At 39.9% G+C, this 24,381-nt stretch overlaps 1 protein-coding gene across 12 annotated transcripts in view; it reads right to left on the bottom strand.

The window, feature by feature from the left end:
- Nucleotides 1-24,381, bottom strand: part of CASK (calcium/calmodulin dependent serine protein kinase) — a 392,391-nt gene that overhangs the window by 280,977 nt on the left and 87,033 nt on the right. For 7 of the 12 annotated variants that reach the window (XM_007521109.3, XM_060182552.1, XM_060182554.1 and 4 more), the window contains exon 2: nt 19,621-19,733. In XM_007521109.3, the coding sequence (XP_007521171.1) occupies nt 19,621-19,733 (113 nt within the window). Of the gene's footprint in view, nt 1-19,602; nt 19,734-24,381 lie in introns of all 12 variants that reach the window. The other 5 variants (XM_060182549.1, XM_060182551.1, XM_060182553.1 and 2 more) reach the window with 1 other exon arrangement.

Here is a 24,381-nt window from a genome sequence, read left to right as displayed (position 1 = left end):
GACCTACCTACAAGGTGCTAAGCAAGCAAGGAAGTGTTTCACAGATGCTCGCTATTCTTAATCTTTGCACTAGCATTGTGAGGACAGTATTATCACCCTAACTTGACACCCAGAGAAGTTGAGGTTTAGGAACTCAAGGTCACGTTACCCAGGACAGATCTGGAATGCCTGACTCTTCCTATGCTTTCCCTACTCCAAAAATCTGTAAGGAAAAAAAATGTAAAACCTTGAGCTATGAATTTTTGGTCACTGAAGCTTCACTGCTCCTAGTTGTCTTTTGCAGATAGACAGACAGACAGGCAGACATAGATTTCACAGCACCAAAGCTTCCCATAGTTCAGTGGGGGCTAGACTCAAACCTGAGTTGTCCAAATGGCAAAGGTGGCACACCATCCAGGTGAGCTATTTCTTTCCAACCCTCATTTAATTTTTTTTTATTCATTTAAAAATTAACAACTTCACAGCTCAGGAAGTGGCACGGTGGATAAAATGTTGGATTTTCAAACATGGGGACCTAGATTTGATTCCGGGTATCACAAGTGCCCGAGTGATGCTCTGGTTCATGTTCTCTCTCTCTCTCTCTCTCTTTCTCCCACCCTCCCTCCCTCTCCACCTTCTCCCTCTCCCTTCCCCTCTCCATTAATAAGTATTTTAAAAACATTTAACAACTCCAAACTTTTCTTGGATTTAATAAGAACACAGCAGGACTGCATTGCTCTTAGTCTCATACAAGAGGCCAACATTTTCATTCAGATAACACTAGGTAAGATAATCATATTAAAAATGACAAAATGGAGATGGGAGAGATAGATCATTACTAGAGCACAGAGTCTGCATGCTCGAGGCCCTAGAGGTTCCAGGCTCAATCTCTGAAATCACCTTCTCTAGAAATGAGCAGTGTTCTCTCTCATAAAAAAATAAATCTCAAAAAAGACAAAATGATAGTTTCCAAAGAACAAGATTAGCCTCCCTTCCCCCACCAAAAAAATTAAAAAACAAACATGTGAATGAACAAATAACAAAGGTGGAGATACAAGAACTTGGTAACACTTTCATTTATATATTAAAAGTGTTAAAACATACATGCCTTATAAAGACAGATTAACAAAGCTTTTCAAAAGTCCTCTAAAGCTTATTGACTCTGCACTAAAAAAAACAGAAATATGGAAATAAGTCTTCAAACAGTAGGCTTAAATCTCCCTGGCAGTTATTTCTGAATAGTAATCAAAACAGATAAAAATCTACCCTACTGATTGGGGGGGGATATAAGAAAGCCAAGATAAAGGAGATTATCATAGACAAAATCAATTCAAAGGGACTAGTAGAATTCTTTCCAAATCATTTCAGAAATGCTACTTACGGTGTAACTTCAGATTCACTTTATAGCAGATGCATTATTATTAATATTATATTATGATGATGATGATGTCCTAAGTATCCAGAGAGAATAATAAAACAAGATGTTTATCATATCCTGAATTCCTCTCCCTCCTTACTATGTAACATCAAGGTTAAGGCCCGCTATAGAGATGACCATATTTGAAGGCATCTATGTTTTATTCCTATTTATTTTTTATTTACAGTTTTATTTACTGTACTACTTAGCATTCTGCATAGAATAGCTATCTAGTGAGTCCTTTCCTTCCCAAGGTTGAATGGATGCTTCGTGAAACTAAGAAACCAGATTCCCATTAGGCAAAATGTAAATATCTACAGAGTCTACAGATTTTAATCTGTGACCTCACTAGCTAACAAAATAAAGTCACTTCATTTTCTTTCCCTTGGGAAAACATACATACACGTCTTGTAATAAATAAAAATGTCTAACTTGCTGACTTTCCAGTCATCTCATTCATGGAAACAGTACCTAGGCCATGAGGTAGAAGATGATCTCTTAGTGAGGTATGAGAACATGAGTGTTTTGGAAGTTGTACCATAATCCCTCCTAGGCACTTGCCCTCGCCCCCACCTCCATAGCAGGTAAGCACTATTGTGATTTTAAACATTTAGTCATGCCATTCTTTGCACTTGAGATAAATGGAATTCGATTGTAGGTAGTTCTCTATACCTACTTTCTTTTCATTCATTAGTTTGCTCACAAAATGTGCTTAAATTTACCTTTTAATTCTGCTAAAAGTACTCATGTATATCTTTTAAATTGAGAGAGAGAGAGAGAGAGAGAGAGAGAGAGAGAATTCAGTTCTAGCATGAGACGCTAGGAATTAAACCTGGGGCATCATGCACAAAAGTCCTGTGTTTTGTCACAGAGCTATATCACTGGCTATACACATGTTTGGTTTTTTTTTGGTTGGACATATATCAAGACACTTGTTGGATATATATACTTAGGAATGGAAATACTACATGTTATGGCTAATACGTATGTCAGATTACATGGACAATCTCAGTTTCCCAGGGTAACTGAATTATGTTCCTCTAAGGAGAAAGAGTTCTGGTGGCTGTGTCTTTGCCAGCATCTGGGATTGTCATTTTCATTTGTTAGCCATTTTGTTTGGAGTGCAGTGCTATCAAACTATGCTTTAAAATTGCTTACCTCTGGTGACTAATGAAGTTATGTAACATTTAGTAGTCACCTGGGTAAAATATTTGCTCAAAAATTCAGTCTTTTCTCTAGTCCTGAAACCTGATCTGTCTCTAAGATCGCCACAAAATTTACTGAGGATACTTGATTTCTTTCTCAATAGAGAGGGAGCACCACCCATCACCATAACAAATAATAGGCCCGCACTTATGTAAACTACACACTAGGCTTGCAAAGGAAGTAAGCTATACAAAGGAGAAACTAGAATGCTGGTTGGTTAAAGAGGGACAAATAAATACAGTATTAGGATTACATGGTTTTATATCCCAGTTACGGAGTCTTAAACTTGAAAGCATAACAGTCCGTTGACATTTTACAGATGTAATTTTTGTTAAAAATCAGAAATTGGAACTCGGTAGTAGTGCACCTGGTTGAGCGCACATGTTACAGTGTGCAAGGACCTGGGTTCGAGCCCCAGCTTCCACCTGTAGGGGGGAAAGCTTTGCAAGTGGTGAAGCAGTGTTGCAGGTCCCTATCTCTCTCTCTCTCTCCCTCTCTCTCTCTCTCTCTCTCTCTCTCTCTCACATCACCGCCTTCCCTCTCAATTTCTGGCTGTCTCTAGCCAATAAATAAAGATTAAAAAAAAAATCTGGAATCTTCCTTTGTCCATCAACTATTAACACTTCTTTATCATATCGTTATTAGAATGCTCTGTAAATTCACAGAATATATGCGACATTCCTTAACTCACTTAGTAAATGTAAACATCTACTTTGTGCCAGACAAAGTTCTAGATGCTCAGGTAAAAGCTTTGAAGGAAAAAAAAATAATAACTCAACAAAAAGTACTGGATGATCTCACTCACAGAATGGGGAGAAGAAAAGGTGGAATGTTAACAAACCCTCTCTAACTGCATATCTGAGGTTACTAGAGGACAAAGGACTTAACAGGGAGGGAGAAAGGGAGACAAGTAGCTTCTTCTTCTAGTGTTTGCCCTTCTTCCATAGCCAGTCAACAGCGTCAGGTTGAGCCTGATGTAAAGTTTCGAGACCTCCTTTGAATCTGGAGAGGTGGCAGTCGTTGACTATGTGGGTCATAGTCTGTCTGTAGCCGCAGGGGCAGTTCGGGTCGTCTCTGGCTCCCCAGTGATGGAACATAGCGGCGCACCGGCCATGGCCTGTTCGATAGCGATTGAGGAGGGCCCAATCATAACGTGCTAGGTCAAAGCCGGTTGACGCTTGCAGGGGTCTGTGATGAGGTGTTTGTTCTTTACCTCAGCTGAGGTGTTTGTTCTTTACCTCAGCTGACTGCCAACTCTGTTTCCAAGAGTCTGGAACAGAGAAGTTCAGTGTAGGCGTAGGGGACCAGATTGGGTGACGAGACGTCAAGCGTTGGACAGGGTGGGTGAAGATATCCGCGTATATTGGCAGGTCCGGTCGAGCGTAGACGTGGGAAATGAACTTAGATGATGCCGCATTCTGACGAATATCTGGCGGGGCAATGTTGCTAAGAACTGGCAGCCATGGAACCAGGGTGGAACGGATGGTTCCAGAAATTATCCTCATGGAGGAATATAATTTGGAATCGACCAAGTGGACATGGGGGCTACGGAACCATACTGGGGCACAGTATTCTGCAGTGGAATAGCATAATGCCAGAGATGATGATCGGAGTGTGGAAGCGCTCGCGCCCCATGAGGAGCTGGCCAGTCTTGCAATGATGTGATTCCTCGCGCCCACCTTTGCTGCAGTTTTTATGAGATGTTCGTGAAATGACAGAGTGCGATCGAGAGTAACGCCAAGATAGACTGGCTGGGCTTCATGCCGGATTCTCGTATCGCCAAGCTGCACATTAAGCTCACGCGAGGCCGAGGCATGGTGTAGATGGAAAACAGATGATACCGTTTTTGCAGTGCTAGGGATTAGTCGCCATTTTTTACAGTAATCAGATATCAGAGACATGTCTTTCGTGAGTGTTTCCTCGAGGATGTCGAACTTGGATGCCTGAGTTGCACAGCAGATGTCATCGGCGTAGATGAACTTCCTTGAAGAAGTTTCTGGGAGGTCACTGATGTAAATATTAAGTAGCGTAGGAGCCAGAACAGAGCCCTGGGGGAGGCCACTTGAGACAAGTCTCCATCTGCTAGACTTGTCACCCAGATGCACCCGGAATCTTCTGTTTTGGAGAAGAAACGATATAGTGTTGGCCACCCATGGAGGCAGGCATCTTGAGATCTTGACTAGGAGACCACGGTGCCAGACCGTGTCATAGGCTGCTGTGAGATCAACAAAGACAGCACCCGTCTTTAAATTCTTCTGGAATCCATTTTCAATGTAAGTTGAGAGGGCCAGGGCTTGTTCGCAGGTAGATCTTCCTGGGCGGAAACTAGCTTGGGCGGGTGATAGGAATTTCTCTGTAAGATGAGAAATAAGTGACAGAAGCAGCCTCTCAAGGAGTTTGTAACACACGGAAAGGAGAGAAATTGGTCTATAGCTGGCGGCCAGTGTTGGGTCTTTCTTTGGTTTCAAAACCGCTATTATCTTCGCACAATGCCAAACTTTGGGCATAGACTCAGATTCCAAGATGTGGGACAGGAATGAAACGAGCCACTTCTTTGCCGCGGGACCCAGGTTAAGAATGGGTTCTGGGGTGATGTTATCATAGCCAGCAGCTGTTCCTGGTTTAACCCTCTTCAAAGCGTCTTCCAGTTCAGACAGTGTAAAGGGAGAGAGTTTTGGAGATGGACAAGATAAACGGAAGTGGGATGACCACTCATGGGAAATTTCTCTTTTCCAGACTGGGTCGATCTTAGCACGTCCAACTTGAGTTAGGTGACTGGCCACTGAGTTTGGAGATACGGGAGGATGGGAGACGGGAGGGGGTTGGCTACCGGCACCCAGTCTGTGAAGAAGCTTCCAGGCCTTCCTACTTGAGTGGGTGAAGTTCAGACTTTCCATGAGTTGTTGCCAGTGGGCTTGGCGTGCTGCATCCAGGGAGGCAATGAGATGGTCAGCCACATCTGGGTCGCCCGACTCATCATACTGCTTTAGTAGTTGCTCGCATTCAGCATCAAGACAAGGCGTATAGTTAGCACGTCTCCCACGAGGAATGGCTTGGGAAGCTGCTTTGAAGATGGCTTGGCGGAAGCGCCTGTAGGAATCTTCAGAGGGGATAGAGTTAATTGGAATTGCAGGAATAGATTTGTTGGTAAGATCACTGAACAGACGCCAGTTTGATTTCCGAAAGTTCCATCTTAGTTTCTCCGAGCACAGAATCAGTGGGAGCTGGAGACCAATGTGGATGATAGCTGGGCGGTGATGACTGTGCGGGAAGATCTTGAGAACTTGTCTCGTAGCGGGAAAGGCTTGGCCGTTGACTGTGCTAATCCAGCACAGGTCGGGTGACGAGTCTTTATTCCATCTAGCACTGTGAAAAGAGCCTGGCTATTTGGGATCATATAATAGGGAGAGGTCATTCGCTGAAGCCCAGTCGGCTAAGATAGAGCCGTCAGCACGAGTGGAGGAATATCCCCAAGTAGCTATGGTTGAGGAACAGTGGCAGTTTGGTGAGAGGTGAAGTGTACTAACACATATTTTGAAGAGATGTGAAATTGTATCCCTTTTATTATTTTTTTAAAAAAGTTATTATCTTCATTTATTGGCTAGAGACAGCCAGAAATTGAGAGGAGGAGGGAAGCTAGAAAGGAAGAGAGACACCTGCAGACCTGCTTCACCACTTGAAAAGCTTTCCCTCTACAGGTGGGTACTGGGGGCTTGAACCTGGGTCCTTGTGCACGGTAGCATGTGCACTCAACCAGGTGTGCCACCACCTAGACCCATATCCCTTTTATAAAACAGCATTTCCTCAATACATGTCAGAAAGGGGAAAAAAATCTCTACCTTCAAATCACGCACACATCTAACATATTTCTTTGGGGGTGAGGTGGAGGCTTCAAGTTTATGTGGGTTCTAGGATATAAAGGGTGAGGGCTAGTGGCCTGAGACAAGGGGAGAAATATGGCTTTTGAAGTCCAAAAGACAGACCAACTTAGTTTCACCTGACTCAATCACTTTTGTGCATCAACAGGTAAGTTCTTTTTTTTATATATAAAAATTTTATTTATTTTTTATTGGCTGGAGACAGAGAAAAATTGAGAGGGATGGGGAAGTTAGAGGTAGAGAAAGACAGAGAGACACCTGCAGTCCTGCTTCACCACTTGTGAAGCTTTTCCCATGCAGGTGGAGACCAGGGGCTTGAACCTGGGTCCTTGTGCACTGTCTTGTAAGCATTTAAACAGGTGTAGCACCACTTGCCCCCTCAACTGGTAAGTTCTTTAACTTCTCTCATCCTTAATATCCTCAACTACATTATGTTTTTGCAGGATTTTTCTCACCATTAAATGAGATGACATATATAAACAGTATCTAACAACATGTCTGACATTTTAAATAGTGGATTTTCAGTAGAAGGCAGCAACTAAACAGGAGAATATGCTTATTCATTTGGTTTTACATGAAATCTTGACTACAAGCAGAAGCACAAAACTGTTTCTGTTTATACATACTGCTCTTTTTGATGTACTGTTACTAAAATATGCTGATTATATAGTCAATTATTCATGATACTGCAGAGGTAAACAGTTAAGATATTATAAAGCAACAATTCATATGAAAAAAAAAGCTTTTTAAAAAGCATTGTTTTAACCCATTTCTAAGACTACTTCTTTCCTAGAGGGAAAAGTTTAAATCTTCTAAATTCAGTCTCTTCAACTGACAACAAAGGAAACAAAGAAATAGGAAAAGATACATGATAGAAAGCTGGAATATGAATAAAGACAAACATTCACTCAAAAAAAATGTGAACGGTTTTAGATTGTTATGATTTATTTTAGCTGGACTTATCTATTGAGGGACCCTTAAAAGCTGTACCTTGTAACACAATAGACCCCTTTGTGGGCCCCTATAGGACCTTGACCTCAACATGGATCAACAACGGTAGAGAATGTTCCATCCTCCAAAGGGAGGCTGGACAACATACTCTATCTTCCACCTGAGGAACATGGGTCCCGAAATTGGGGAAGCTTGGAACATTCCTACCCATGACCACAGAATATGAGCTCAGATCTACAGGGATGCAGAAGTCACACAGGCTTCTAAGATGAATATTGGCCCCAGATCAGATCAAATCAATGGGGTTTACAGTCAACAATATTTATATACCTTCCCCATATTTGGGAGCTACTCTCTTCCCTAATCCAGCTTTCTGGTCCTTTTTCCAGCCATGACATTATCTCCCCAGACAATAAATTGAATCCACCCTGCATATCAGATGTCAGACTCAGGAAAAGAAAAAAAACATGGGCCCTTTGGAATATAACTAAAATAGGACTACTAACTGTCTTTAAAACAGAGATCCCCCAAATCTTCATCTGCAATATTCTAGCCTTTAGGTTCATGATTATTCAACAATCTGTTCAGCTTTATATGTTAACTCTTCTTTCAGACACCAGGTTCCAGATGCTAACATGATGTCAACCGGACTTCCCTGGGCAGATGACCCCATCAATGTGTCCGGGAGCCCTACTTCCCCAGAGCCCCACCCCATTAGGGAAAGAGAGAGACAGGCTGGGAGTGTGGATCGACCTGTCAACTCCCATGTTCAGCGGAGAAGCAATTACAGAAGCCAGACCTTACCTTTTGCACCTCATAATGTCCCTGGGTCCATACTCCCAGAAGGATAAAGAATAGGAAAGCTATCAGGGGAGGGGATAGGATATGGAGTTCTGGTGGTGGGATTGTGTGGAGTTGTGCCCCTCTTATCCTATGGTTTTTGTCAGTGTTTCCTTTTTATAAATAAAATTTTTTTTTAAAAAAGCTGTACCTTGGAGATATCACAAGAGTTAATAGGGGCCGGGTAGTGGTGTACCTGGTTGAGCACACATGTTGCAATGCTCAAGGACCCAGGTTTGATTCCCCAGTCCCCACCAGCAGGTGTCTCTCTGTCTCTTGCCCTCTCTATCTCCCCCTTCCTCTCGACTTCTGGCTGTCTCTACCCAATAAATAAATAAAAATAAAAAAGAGTTAATGAATGACTCCTGTGTCTCATGGACTTCTAACGCAGGGTAATTATGACAACTGCCCAACAAGAAGCTCCTTTCCTTGCACCTGGTATCATATACATAGTATAGAATTAATTCCCTGAGCTTGAACTATTTACTGAAATAAGCCAAAAAGAGGAGGGCAAATACCAGATGATCTCACTCACAGACAGAACTTAACAAAAAAGGACAGAAAGGGAATACAGAGTAAAACTTGGGTTGGGTTTGGCATATTATACCAAAGCAAAGGACTGTGGGAAAGGAGGAGTGCTGGGGAAGGAAGCTTTGGGGACCTGGTGCATGCAGTAAAAAGCGACCTATATTAGAGGTGAAAGTATTTTGCAGACACCTATCACAAGGACGTGGGAAATTGTACCTATGTGTCAACAACTGTACAGTGAACCATTAACCCCCCTCTCCTAAAATCATTCTAATCTTATTTTCATTTTTATAGATGTTAACAGTGGAAAACACTGTTCACAGATCATGTAGATGTTAGTATATAGCCCACATATAATTCTACTGGCTGCAAACCTGAGAGAAATTAAAACATATTTCTGTACAAAAACAGAGATTTAATTTTCATTATATGCATTACTTATGCTCTATAATGTACTGTGACTGATGAATGAGCAAAGGCTCATCTGTTGCTCCTGGGGCAATACAGAGTTAGGTTCTTGTGAGTTTCTCATCACAACATCCCTATAGCTCAAGCCTTTATCTCACACATGTCATTTCTTCTGTAGGGCACAGGACAGGCAAGTTGTGCTCAGGAACACTGGTTAATGCATCTGCATTCAACTTGGGGGATATCTGGAACAGCAAACTCATCAGCTCCAAGCTCAAAAATGAAAAAAAAAAAAGTTGGCATTAATAAATTGCAGAAAGGGCTCTTGCTTACACTATGAGAATCAAAATAAGAAGACACAGTATGGTTTGTCATGTCAGATGGATATACATATAATGATCAGTTCAATCTCTTTTTTTATTTTTCCAATCATTTTTATCAGTAATTTAATATTGATTTATAGATAGCAGGGTGCCCAACCCCCAAGAGATCTATGTCCCTATTCCCTCCATTGGAAACTGCAGTAGTTCTCCCAAGGTCATAGATATGGATTCACTATTATTTGTATAACTATCGAACATATATTTGCCCATTTTTTTCTATGGTCCTGCCTTCTCTTCCTTTCTAAATCACACCTATTACTACTTCTGAGTGTCCTTCCTTATTTCCTCCTCTCTCTCGGGGTCCTGATAGAATTGGAGTTCAGAGCTGTCTGGTCAGATTCTCCTAACATTTCTCCCCCTCTGGGAGTATGGACCTTTTTATTCCGTGTTCAACATCTGTTTATGAATAAGCATGAAAGTACCACGATATTTGTTTGGGGATAATAAATAAAATTTAGGGAGTAGGCATATTTACAAATATGGAATCGATAAAGACAGATTGTACATGAAAAGTCCATAGCATTCTTATACATAATAGTTGAAAGTGGATATGACCCAAATGTCATTGAGTAGTGATTAAAATATTGTATATCCTACTGACAAAAAGTATTTATCAACTAGAGGACAATTATTGTCTCTATGACAACATTTATTAGAATCACCAAAGAAGTAAATGCAGTAAGAATTCAAGGTTAGCTTAGACCCCACAAAATCCTCTTCTAATAATTGTTTGTTCAACACTTTGACAACTGGGAGAAAACCTAAGCTTGTCAGGTCAAGAAGAGATCAGAAAAGCTGGAAGAGGGGGTCGGGTGGTAGCGCAGTGGGTTAAGCACATGTGGTGCAAAGCGCAGGGACCAGCATAAGGATTCTGGTTCGAGCCTCTGGAGTGGAGTCGCTTCACAGGCAGTGAAGCAGGTCTTCAGGTGTCTATCTTTCTCTCTCCCTCTCCGTCTTCCCCTCTTCTCTCCATTTCTCTCTGTCCTACCCAACAACGATGACATCAATAACAACAAAAATCACAATAAAACAACAAGAGCAACAAAAGGAAATACATAAATAAAATGAAAAAAAAAACATTAAAAAAAAAGAAAAGAAAAGCTGGAAGAGGGAAAGAGACTGGCTCACTTAATGATGGCCTTCTTGGTCACTGCCAGGCCAACCCATCACCTGGAACCCCAGTCAGGGAATTCTTGGATTTCCCCATTGATTCAATGGGCCTAGACCTCTAATAGTTCCCTCTCTCCACCATCACTGGTCACTTCCTTCAGGAATGTCATTATAAGTCCTCTTGTGGGGTTCTTCAGGACCATACCTTCACTATCAACTACCAATGGTAAGGACTGCCTCACTCTCCAAAGGGAGGCTGGGTCATCCTACTCTGCCACTCAAGAAAAACTGGTCTTGAAATGAGTATGCCTAGAATGTTCCCAACTGTGACCATGGACTGCAAACAGACTGATAGGGACTCAGATGCTATATAGGCTCCTGTGTTAAATATGAATAGATATGGACCCAGGGTCAGATCAATGTGGTAAATAAGTTAATTGTATTTATATATTTTCTTCAAGTCTGGGGGTTACCCCCTGCCCTGATCCACCTTTCTGGTCCTATTTTCAACTTTGACACCATCTTCTCGGACAGTATATTTAGTCTAGCAATAACCTTGATTGCCTGAGCTCCAGCAAAAAATACCTGTCATGGGCTCCTAGGAACACATCTAAAATAGACTTCAAAGCTTCTACCAACCCTAAAATTCTTACTTCAATCTGCTTTATAACTACTTTGGGGTTCCTGTTCATTAAATATTTCATTCTGTTTTATATCTTACTTCATTTCAACTACCAAGTTGCGGATGCTACTGCAGTTTCATCCTGCACTCTCTGGGCTGATGACCTTTCCAATGTCTCCCAGAGCCTCACCCCTCCAGAGCGCTACCCCACTATGGAAAGACAGAAACAGGCTGGGGGTGTGGATCAATCTGCCAATGTCCATGTCTAGTGGAGAAGTAATTACGGAAGCCAGACCTCTCCCCTTCTGCACCCCATAAAGAACGTTGGTCCATACTCCAAGAGGGGTAAACATTAGGGGAAGATGACCATTAGGGGCTCTGAACTCCAATTCCATCAGGACCCGAAGAGAGAAGAGAAAAAGTAAAAGAGAAAAGAAAAGAAAAAGGGACACTCAGAAGTAGTAAGTGTGCCTTAGACGAGAAGGCAGGACCATAGGAAAAAATCCATATCTGTGATCTTGGGAGAACTACTGCAGTTTCCAATGGAGGGAATGGGGACACAGAACTCTGATGGTGGGAAAGGTGTGGAATTATACCCGTTATCTTACAATTTTGTAAATCAATATGAAATCTCTAATAAAAATTTTAATTGTATATCCACACAATGGACTATTAATCAGTTATAAGCAGGAATGAAGCATCAATATATAATACAGTATGAATGGCTTTTGAAAGCATGACAAGTGAAAGCAGTCAGATACAAAGGGTGAGGGTTGTATAATTCCATTACATGAAATGTCCACAATAGGCAAATCCTCAGACACAGAGAGTAGACTAGAAAAGGAAAGAATAAAGGGTGTAGTTATGGAGTGAGTTTCTTTGGAGAGTGATGCAAATGTTTGAAAAATAAATTGTGATGATTGGGCAGCTCTTCAAATACACTAAAAACGAAAATAAGCCCACTCAGACCTCGTAAGTAGGATGAGTTATCCTATCTACCATAGGTGAGGGGGAAACAGAGTCAAGCAGCATGCTTCAGCATTTTAAAAAAGCAATTTATCACCTGTTTTCTCATACTATTATATTTCCTGAATGTGATGTTAAGATTAAATTGAATATAGGCCAAAAAGCTTTGAGAGCACCAGTATATAAATAAGACAGTCACTTCATTGGAAGTCATAGCTAAGTAATATGAGATGGGAAATCCAGATTAGGAGACATTTATGAATGAAACATTACTATTAGAGATTGTGGCCCACATTTTTGGTGTAATATCAAGTGTTTATATCTAGGATTGTAATGAACAGTATGAGTCATTTTCATTTAATAAGCAGCCATATTCTTTCAGAAGCAGGTAAGAGGCACTTAAATCTCTATGTTTTCAACAGAAATATCTAATCATTAAAAAATGTATGTATTAGGGGCCGAGCAGTGGTGCACTCAGTAGAGCCACTTGACCAAAAACCTAGGTTCAATTCTTGGGTGCCTACTAGTAAAGGGGAAGCTTCACATGTTGTGAAGTAGTGCTATGAATCTCTCTCTCTCTCTTTTCTTTCTCTCTCTCCCACCCTCCCCCTCTCAATTTCTCTCTGTCCTATCAAATAAAAGAAAAAAAAGGCCACTGGAAGCAGTGGATTCATCATACAAACACCAAGCCCAAGCAATAATTCTGAAGTGTGTGTTTGTGTATATGTGTGTGTGTGTGCATATTTTAAGTTGGTCGTTCAATCTCAAAGGCTTCAATGCAGTCCCCCAAAATACATGTCATCAAGGCATCAAATAAGTTTGCTAGAGTAGTACTCAACTTATCGTCCAAGATATGTGAAGGTACATTGTTTTCTATTATCAAATTTTCTTTAAAAAAAGAAGAAAAACAAACAAACAAAAATTGAATGGGAAATCCCTTTCAGGAATACATAAGCCACTGAGCCCTCTACTAATTACATGACTAATATGGTCAGGAACTGTGAGGGGGGGTGTGTTTTTAGTGAAAATTCACTATCTACTACGTAATTATGTCAACCTACTTCACAAACTACAAACTACCTTTAATTCCCCCACTGAACTACTACGAATGAATGTTTTTTAAAAAATATTAGTCAAGTATTGTGTGAAAAGTATGTTATTCATGGAAACAAGGAGAACAGAACTTTGCTGGAGGATATGATGTCTTACACAAGGTGCAGGTATGAAATTATACCCCTGAAATCTTATAATTAAGTATAACACTGTGAAATCACTAATAAAAAAGGAAAGTGAAAAAAATCTAGCCTGGGCAAAAACACAATCTGAAAAGTATAAGCATATATATTCCATGGAATACTACTCTATACTCAAAAAAGATATTGTGTCCACTGAGACAAAATTGATAGAACTGGGGTTGATTATGCTTAGCGAAATAACTAAAGAGATGAAAGACAACTACTGGATGGTTTCACTCATATGTGGAATCTAGGGACCTGATAGGCATGAACTTGGAAAAAAAAAGCAAATTGTTTTGAAGACTTGTAAGCACATGGTGGCAATCTTTGAGAAATGGGAGGATGGGGACACAGAACTTTGGTGTTTGGTATGGTGTGAAAGTATACACTGTAATCTTACCATTTTAAACCCTACTAGTAATCACTAATCAAAAGTAAAAAAAAAAAAAAAGAAGTTATGGGATATATATCCCATGGAATACTACTCTGCAATTAAAAAGATACCCAAAAGAGGTGTGATTAAGAAAGTTTTGGGGGGAGTCGGGCTGTAGCGCAGCAGGTTAAGCACAGGTGGCGCAAAGCACAAGGACCAGCATAAGGATCCCGGTTCGAACCCCAGCTCCCCACCTGCAGGGGAGTCGCTTCACAGGCGGTGAAGCAGGTCTGCAGGTGTCTATCTTTCTCTCCTCCTCTCTGTCTTCCCCTCCTCTCTCCATTTCTCTCTGTCCTATCCAACAACGACAACAACAACAATAACTACAATAAAACAACAAGGGCAACAAAAGGGAATAAATAAATAAAATAAATATAAAAAAAATTTAAATAAAAAAAAGAAAGTTTTGGAGGGAAGGGTGGTAGATAGCATAATGGTTATGCAAAGAGACTCTCATGGCTGAGGCTCTGAAGTCCCAGGTTCTCAGGTTCAATACCAGTACCACCATAAGCCAGAGATGATCAGTGCTCTGGTTAAAAAAAGAAAAAAGAAAAGAAAAGAAAAGAAAAGGAAAGGAAAGGAAAGGAAAGGAAAGGAAAGGAAAGGAAAGGAAAGGAAAGGAAAGGAAAGGAAAGGAAAGGAGAAAAGGGAAGAAAAGAAAGTGAGGAGAGAAGAGAGGAGGGGAGGGGAGGGGAGGGGAGAGGGGAGGGGAGGGGAGGGGGGAGAGGAGGGGAGGGGAGAGGAGAGGAGAGAAGGAGAGGAGAGGAGAGAGGAGGGGAGGGGAGGGGAGGGGAGGGGAGAGGAGAGGAAGTAGTTTGGGAGTATATGTATACAATGGAATACTGCCCAGTTGTAAAAAATGAAATTTTCTTCTTTTCCATATCCTGGATGACACTTGAAGGAATCATGTTAAATGAAATAATACCAGAGAAGGATGAAAACGAAATAATCTCATTTGTAGGTGATACTTAGGAAGCAAGACAAGAAAACAGAAACGTATGATGAAACTTTGACTGGATGTTGTGTATTGAAACAAAGAAAAGGACTCTGGACTGGGGGATATGGAGAGAGGAGGGTTTAGGGACTTGGGCTGGTGGTGAGATATGAAACTGTACCCTTGAACTACAAAAGCTGGAAAAGGGCAAGAGATTGGCTCACTTAATGGTGGTCTCTTTGGTCACTACCAGACCATACCTGGGGCCCAAGCCAGGGAATCTTTAAATTCCCCCCATAGATACAATGGGCCCAGAGTTCTAACAGACTCCTCTCTCCATCGTCACTGGTCACTTCCATCAGGAATGTCATCATTCCCCTTTTGTGGGCCTCTCCAGGACCTTCTTCCCACTATAAAGTAGCAATGGTAGGGACTGCCCCACTCTCCGAAGGGAGGCTGGGTCATCCGACTCTGCCACTCAAGGAAGACTGGTCCTGAAATGAGTGTAGTCTAGAATGTTCCCAGCTGTGGTCATAAATTGTGAGCTCAGACCAACAGGGACTCAGAAGTTATACAGGCTCCCTTGCTAAATATGAATATACATGGACCTTGGGTCAGACTGATGTGGTAAAGAGTTCATTGTATTCATATATTTTCTTCAAGTTTGAGAGCTACTCTCTGCCCTAATCGAACTTGCTAGTTCTATTCTCAACTATGACTACATCTTCCTTTTTAGGCCACCTCCATGTTAACTATCAAGATCAGGCAAAAATTACTAAAGTCACAGGCCCCTAGGAACATACCTAAAATAGAATTCCTAGCTTTTATCACTCTAAAAATCCCTATTCTCACCTAATCTATTCCTACTTTCTGGTTCCTATTTATTAAACATTTTGTCCTGCCTCATAAGTTACTGCCCATCAGACACCAAGTTGCAGATGCTACTATCATTTTATCCTGAACTCCATGCACAGACCACCTCACCAATGTGCCCTGGAACCTCACCCCTCCAGTCCCCTACCTCACTAAGGAAATATAGAAACAGGTTGTAGGATATGGCTCGATCTGCCATGCCCACGTCCAGCAGAGAAGACATTACAAAAGCCAGAATCCCTATCTTCTGCACCCCATAAAGAATTTTGGTCCATACTCACGGGGGGGGGGGGGTTGTTCGGGGAGGGGAAGGTGACTAGAGGGTTCTGAAACCCAATTCCATCAGGACCCAGAGAGAGATCAGGAGAGATAGAAATACATTCAGAATTAGTAGCAGGTATATATGTGACTTAAATGGAAGAGAAGGCAAGACCACAGAAAAAAAGTGACCAGATAGATAAGATAGACAGACAGACAGCTATAGAAATAATAGTCAATCCATATCTGTAACCTTGGGAGAACCACTACAGTTTCTAGGGGAGGGAATGGGCACAGAAAACTCTGGTGGTAGGAACAGTGTGAAATTGTACCCCTGTTATTTTGAAAATTTGTGTATCACTAATTAAAAAAAAAAGAAGGCAACTGTCCCTTCAGTCAACAACTTTCCTGTGAACTATTATTTCCCTAGTAAATAATTTAAAATATACAAAGGAAGAATAAACACTAGCAAAATTTAAGGACTTCATCAGTTGTTACATCTAAAATTAGTAATACTAATTACCAAAATAACTGTTTGACAATTCAGAAAATGAAGCTAAACACATAACATATACATATATATATATGATAGGTCACATAAAGGATAATTCATTAATGTTTGAAATAATGGGCCTTTCCATTTCAAGTAATCCATAGAACATAATGATATTTTAAAAGTGATCAATTTAAAACATATTAACAACAATTCTTATTTTATATATGAAAATATTAAAGAATAGTGTAAATCTTAATAGTTTAGAGTTTGTTGTATCATTTCTCTAACACTCTCAGTTGTAAACTATAGTGGAAGAAATGGTCACACTAAGAAAAAAGCAACTCAAAAGATTTAGGCTAATGATTTCTGCATGCAAACGAAGACGATATAGATTTATTCACTAGACAAGCAATTACTCCATTAAACAATCACAATTTTCTTATGTAAATTAAAGCTTTTAAAATATTCATGTTTCCTGAGGAAAACAAATGATAGTTTTTTTTTATTATGTTCTGAGCTACATTAATCAGATTTTGCCTATACAGAACAATTTGAATTATTTGGAAACCAAAATCTTTATTTTTATTTATTTATTTTATTTATAAAAAGGAAACATTGACAAAACCATAGGATAAGAGGGGTACAACTCCACACAACTCCCACCACCAGATCTCCCTATCCCATCCCCTCCCCGATAGCCTTCCTACTCTTTATACCTCTGGGAGTATGGACCCAAGGCCATTGTGGGATGCGTCAAGTTTTTGCCCATGTGCTCAATTTTTTGTGGGTTAATTATCCATATTGTGGATGAGGACAGAGATGATGAGGAAACTTATAAAAGTCATTTTAAAATAATTTTTGTTAGCAGAAAGTACAAAAACAGCACAGAAGTCTTATGCATCCTTTACTCAGTCTGTCACCTTAGTACTTAGTAGTTGTGTATCCTTTATTCGGTCTCTCACCTGTAGTACTACATCAAAACCAGGAGACTGACATTGGTATAACTGGCATACACCCATCAGCTTTACATATTCCTGTATGTGCTCAGCAAGTCAGTTTTACTGCCCTGTAAATATTCCTGTAGCCATCACAACAGGCATACAGAAGTGTTCCCAAATATCTCCACAAGGATATCACTATGCACCTGCTTTCCATTTACTGGTCCCCACCTATAGGAGAAAAGCTTCATGAGTGATGAAGCAGTGCTACACCTCTCTCTCTCCTAACCCTTTGCCCTCAATTTCTGTCTCAATTAAAAACAAAAGGATAGGGAAAAAGGGGGGTGGCCTCTATGAAGAATAGATTTGCTATGCAGGCACTGAGCCCTAGGTATCACCCTGGTGGTGACAAAAATTTATATATACATTCAAAACATAAAGGAAATGCTTAGACTGTCAAGATTTCAAAAGCAATTTCCTTGACCATGAACCCTCTACAACAAAAAGGGCAATGCTGTTTGTCTACCCTAATATACTTAGTAGCAACCTAAGAAAACACACACTTGTACGTATCCCAGATATTTTTCTATTTTCAACATTCACTTGAAAAGAAATCTCAGTTTTAATGTTAAATATTTTTGAACTTGCCAATATATCACAATTAAACGCTATATGTGGAATTGTTTTAAAGATATAATAATATGTGTGTTCTATTAGGTGAAGTCTCTCCCATCCTCCTCCTCTAAAGTTAGAGCAAGAATCCGAATTCTACTCAGAAAGATCAAAAATACTCTGCAGATTTTCGAAATTACTTGGGAAGTCAATTTAAACACCTGACTTGAATGTTTTACTGATCACATTGGGGAGATGCATGAAAGACTTATCTTTCTCCCCATACAGAATCTGCTTTCCCTTCCTCCTCATCCTCTTCCTCACAGCCTTCCAGTGGACCAACTTTATCTTCATCTTCTTTGTCTCCAATCATTATTTTCTTCTAATGGAGTCTGATGCTTCATTATCCTCCTGATCCAATCCATTTAAGTATGTGATTGCTACAGCGGACGAAAAGTACTTTATATAGTCTTCCTGAGTTTTGATCTCACAGTCAAACAAGCCAAGACCTTGCAAATGTTTCAGGTTCTGCAGACCTTCTACTGTATTGAGACCTTTGACTTTGTTGCCACTCAGCTTGAGTGGTAAAATGTAGACATTGTTCTGCCAGGACTTCCATGCCTCCAGAAATGTGACTAAATCCCAACTCCTGAGGTTTCTTTCAGCTGGACAGCTGGGTCAGTGAATTTAGTTAAAACATAGACATCCTCAGAGACTCCAGCTTTTGAAAAGTTATCATTCAGGTCCTCAATTTCCCCACTGAGCCACAGGCAATTCTCAAGGGCTAACACTATCACTTCCTCTGAGGCTCCGTTCCTTTATTTTCATGCCCTCCCCTCTTCTTCTCCTTTTCCTGCTTTTCCCGTCACTGCCCATGGTAAGATTTCTAAAGATCTGAGATGAATAAAAGAACTGCAAATGTAAATGCCCATCACCATCTGATAGGAAGGGATGAAAGAAAAGAGGAACAAATAGCTGCCCTTCACCACCTTGTCCGTGCAAGCAAACATGCAGGCAAGCCTGTTCGCTTACACATACACTTCCCAACGCAATTCCTTCCTTGAAACAAACTCTTAAGTCCCACAAGCGCTAAAGTATTGACCTTTCAGTTTCCACAAATGCGCGTTACATGACTTGAGCAAAACATGAGTCTCGTTGTTGGCTTGGAGGCAATTCATATTAGAATCTTCTAGATCTCTAACTATCACATCTTTGCTAATATTTGCCCTCCTTCCCTTCCCAACCCATCCTATAAAACCAAAAATTAAACCCAAACATATATAAGCATATTTCATGCATTTATTAAAAGAAAACAACGGGGGGTTTCTTATAGCAATCCTCAATGTTTCTATCACTCTATAATGTTTCTACCTTTCGAATACTATATTCTGAAATTCTGACAAACTATAATAGAGTTGAAACTGTCTCCACCCACTTCCCACTACAGTTACCCTTCATTCCCCCACCCCCAGATGAAGGTTAGGTTGATAAATGGATTTGGGAGATGAAATAAAGCCAGACATCAAATAACTTACTTGAAATCCATCTCTTACCTTCTGTACTTAACCCTGGACTTGATGTGAACTTGGCTACATCAACAATTTTTACAGCAAATTGCTGCCCAGTTTCTCTGTTGATACATCGTCGTACAACACTGAAGGGACCCCTAGAAAAAAAAGTAAAGCCAACTTTAAATAATTGATTTTCCTCAGATTCTCATTCTCTTCAGTATCCAACTGATGTTCCACTGTCTACTATAACCGTAGTTTTGAACACTAAATTTAACTTATACAATTGTCATGTTCTGTAACTCATGCGGTATATAACTCATGGACAATGAATTATAAGCAGAAAAATTCATAAATGAATACTATGCTGTGTACAAGACAAATAACATTCACATTTCACATATTATCAGCATCTTAAAAAATTAAGAAATTCGGGGGCCGGGCAGTAGTGCAGTAGGTTAAGTGCACATGGAGTGAAGTGCAAGGGCCAGCCCCCGGCTCCCCACCTGCAGGGGGGTTGTTTTGTGACGCAGGTCTGCAGGTGTCTTTCTCTCCCCCTCTCTGTCTTCCCCTCCTCTCTCTATTTCTCTGGCCTGTCCAGCAACAACAGCAATGGCAACAATAAAAAAAATAACGACAATAGCAACAAGGGCAACAAAAATGTGGGAAAAAATGGCCTCCAGAAGCAGTGGATTCATGGTGCAGGCACCAAGCCCCAGCAATAACCCTGGAGGAAAAAAAAAAAAACTAAGAAATTCACCACAGTGTTAGTACATATAGCTTTTATATTTTGAACAAGAATTTTTTATTAGTGATTTAATAATGATTGACATGACGGTGGGATAAGAAGGGTACAATTCCATACAATTCCCACCACCAGAATTCCATATCCTATCCCCTCCATTGGAAGTTGAACAAGAACTTTAAATCATTCACATTAACAAGTCATGCTGGGTTATTCTCTCAGATAACTCTCAACCCTGTCTGCTTCTCTTCATGTGTCATATTTTATCTAAGGTCCAATTATCTGCCAACAGGACTGCTGAAAAAAGTTGTTCCTTTCTTTCATTCATGAAGTGATTTCTTTAAGTGAAAAGCTGATGCTATTTTCCTACTCAAACCCCGAGAGAAGGTACTTGCATGTATTTGATCAAGAATAAAAATACATAAGTAACCCCCAATTAAGAGAAAATATTCTTCCACCTTCTGCACCCCATAAAAAATTTTGGTCCAGACTCCCACAGAAGGATAAAGAATAGGGAAGCCTCCAATGGATGGGATGGAACAGGGAACTCTGGTGGTGGGAATTGTGTTATCTTACAGTCTTGTTAACCATTATCAATAAAGAGCAAGAGAGAAAGAGAAAATACACGTTTATAAAATCTAGGCAGAGGACTTCAACAGGCACTTCACAAAGAGAAAGCAATACAACCCCGTGTTCCCCCAAACCACTCTAGTTTCACTTAACATCACAGAGAAATCCTTTGTCCTCTTCCAACTTAAAATTGTTCTCAATTGCAATAGGAGAGGAATTCATTTCCACTATCAAACGCAGTGGTTTTGCTATTTCTTTACCAAGTTTATTCAGTCTTCTCTTCAATTTTAAATTTGTGCCTCTCAATATCAGCCATCAAATCAAATCAAATGGGATGATTGGTAAAGTGCTCAAGCTCAGGCATGTTTTATACACACACACACACACACACACACACACACACACACACTTATAAAACTGCTTGCCTTTTTAAAAATTTAAGTTTATCTCTCTTCTTTCATTAGTGGACAAGCAAAATAATACAAGCTGACCCAGACTTCAACAATTCTCTATGATCATATGAATTAGTTGTTTTCATCATGCTCTCACTGGGAAATCAATTATACCACAGCTTCAAATCTCATCAAGTAACCTCACAAAGCTAAACTGGAGGGAGAAGAAATGACAAAAATGTACTTTTCAGAATTCTATAGAAAGAGAGCATTTTTGATAGTAACTCAGCCCTGCTCAAAATTTTTCTCTTCTGTGAGAAGACAATATAACCAAGTAAGGCAGGACTCCAACAAACATTTTTACTCTCAGTCTGGATGTCTTCTTTGTGATCACTTACTCTGACAATAGCAAGCAATTTCAGGAAATGCTTAACATAATTGGTTTTGTCCACACATAAACCCTGGGGACTCTATTTATACATATACATTTGTGTATTGTGCTTCAACTCAGTACATCTTTTTGGAAACTTTTTGTGTGGGATTATTCACAATTAATTGAGTCAATTCTTTACTTTTTCCTGCTTGAGTAAAGGTGATGAATAAAGTATAACTTCTTCCTCCACTCTTCTAATTACAGTAAAATCAAGAAAATAACGGCAAAGAGAATATTGAGACCAATCCGACACATTTTTATATCTATGAATAAAAATTAAATCAAACTCCCAGTTCTTTAGATTGATTTTACCATGTGAGGTCAAGAAAATGAGAATATATAGACTGTGGAAACAGAATACTAGTCATGCAAAAAAGTTTTCGTGTCAGAGGTAGCACAGGTCCCAGGTTCAACCAGTGCTCTGGTGTAGAAAAAAAGAGGGAAGGGAGGGGAGGGGAAGGGAAGGGAGGGAAGGGAATAAATAAGGACATCTAATGGTTATCAAAGAACTAAAGATAGGTCACAAACAAAGCTTTTCAAAGATCTTGTCACCTTGATGCTAGCAATGGGTCTAGCAATAACATATATGACTTGAATATGAGAAGTTCTAGATATTATCCCTAGCACCATTTAATAGCTATAACTGAGCTGGTAAAAACAAAAAACACTGCCAGAGATTTTTGGTTTTTTTGCTTGTTTAGTCCACCAACTAGAAACTTGGGAACAACTGATAACATTTTTAATGAGTAGATAGTTAACTACGATTTTTAGCGGGACTCAACTACATTTATTTGATCCAAAGGTTAAAAAGAAGCAGGCTATGGGAAAATCTGGCTTGGTGTCCAATCTTTAAAAGGGAGGAGTTGGAAAAAAGTGTGTGTGTAAAGCATCTATTGCTTTACTAACTAGATCTGAGTAACAGTTTAAGGAAGAACAAAAATTGAGGAGACCTAGGTTTCCCTAAATCTTTTTATAAAAAATATATTGCTTTTAAACAGATTGAACATTGTTTTACAATATTCTGACATTTCCGTTTCATATTTGTGCACGTATGTCTAAGACTCCCCACACTCACCAAAGTTTCAGTGCCATTACATTAAAGAAACCCCTCAAAACAAAAAAAGAGGGTTGGGCGGTAGCGCACCAGGTCAAGCATACATAGTGCGAAGCACTACAAGTGGCTCAAGAATCTTGGTTTGAGCCCCCAGCTCCCCACCTGCAGGATGGTTGCTTCACAAGCAGTGAAGCAGATATGCAGGTGTCTATCTTTTTCTCTCCCCTCTGTCTTCCCCCCCCTCAATTTCTCTCTGTCCTATTCAACAACAACAGCAGCAGCAACAGCAACAACAACAAAACAACAATGTAAAAATAAATAAAAAGGAACCCCTCTAATAACCAACCCTCCCTCACTTCTTTTTTTAATATTTATTTATTTATTCCCTTTTGTTGCCCTTGTTTTATTGTTGTAGTTATTGATGTCATTGTTGGTGGATAGAATGGAGAGAGGAGGGGAAGACAGAGAGGGGGAGAGAAAGACACCTGCAGACCTGCTTCACCACCTGTGAAGCAACTCCCCTGCAGGTGGGGAGCTGGGGGCTGGAAACCAGGATCCTTCCGCCAGTCCTTGCACTTTGCAGCACACGCGCTTAACCTGCTGCGCTACCACCCAACTCCCCTCCCTCATTTCTTGTCCCTGTTCCCTGTGATAACCATCAGCATTTGCAAAGTGTTTTCTTAATACTTTTTGCAAGTTCATTTGTTTTAATTATATTCCATGTAAAAGTGAAACCAACTGATAATTGTCTTTCTTTTCCTTTTTTTTTCACCTAACACAATTACCTCAAGTTTCTTCCATTTTGTTCTGAAAGGCACACTGACATCTTTTAATGGCCAAGCAGTATTTCAGTGAGTAAATACCACAAAATTTCCCTATCTAGTCATCTGCTAATGGGCATTTATGCTGATTCTGTACTTTAGCTATAATGAATAATGCTGCTATAAACATATCCTTCTAAATTTGTATTGTCATATCCTTCAGAAAACTGCCTACAAGCAGTACTGTAGGACTGTATTGTTATTTCAATTTTTAAAGAAGTAACCTCCATAATGCTAAACCTTTTGATGCTGAACATTCATCCTCAATTTTTTTCCTACTCTACAGTGTAGTCAGTTCATGAGTATTTATGTGGTAGCAAATACTCATAGAGACTGTTGTAAGCCGTCTTCACAGATTATTATCTTTTTTATATATTTCCCACCTATTCTGGTCAGCAAAATAGTCAAAGCAGGGTGACTGAAGGCATTTCAGGGTTGATGAAATATATACTCTTTATTCAGTTCTCTAAAAATGCCCGATATTGACTGGTCTCGTGGCAGAGGATTTTTACTTGTGACTGCGGCTGCCTGCAGAATTCTATGGTTTTAAGTAAAAGGTCAATTAAACTAGAAGTGAATACTGCCATAACATCCCTATGGTTTTACAAAGAATGCTACTGCGTCTCTAGGCATACACAGAATTCATCAATAGTTTTCATTTATGTGAAGAAAAAGGTTAAGTCTAGTAAAGGAATAATTCTGATACACAAAATAAATATATCAAAATGGAGACTAGGATTAAATAAATTGTGCTTGAATAATTTATTACTGAATATAAAAAAAACTTTGAT

Source organism: Erinaceus europaeus, chromosome X (genome assembly GCF_950295315.1).
Source record: "Erinaceus europaeus chromosome X, mEriEur2.1, whole genome shotgun sequence".
Classification (NCBI taxonomy): Eukaryota; Metazoa; Chordata; class Mammalia; order Eulipotyphla; family Erinaceidae; genus Erinaceus; species Erinaceus europaeus.
The sequence above is the reverse complement of the archived record's forward strand: the minus strand, read 5'-3'. Positions and strand labels throughout refer to the sequence as shown.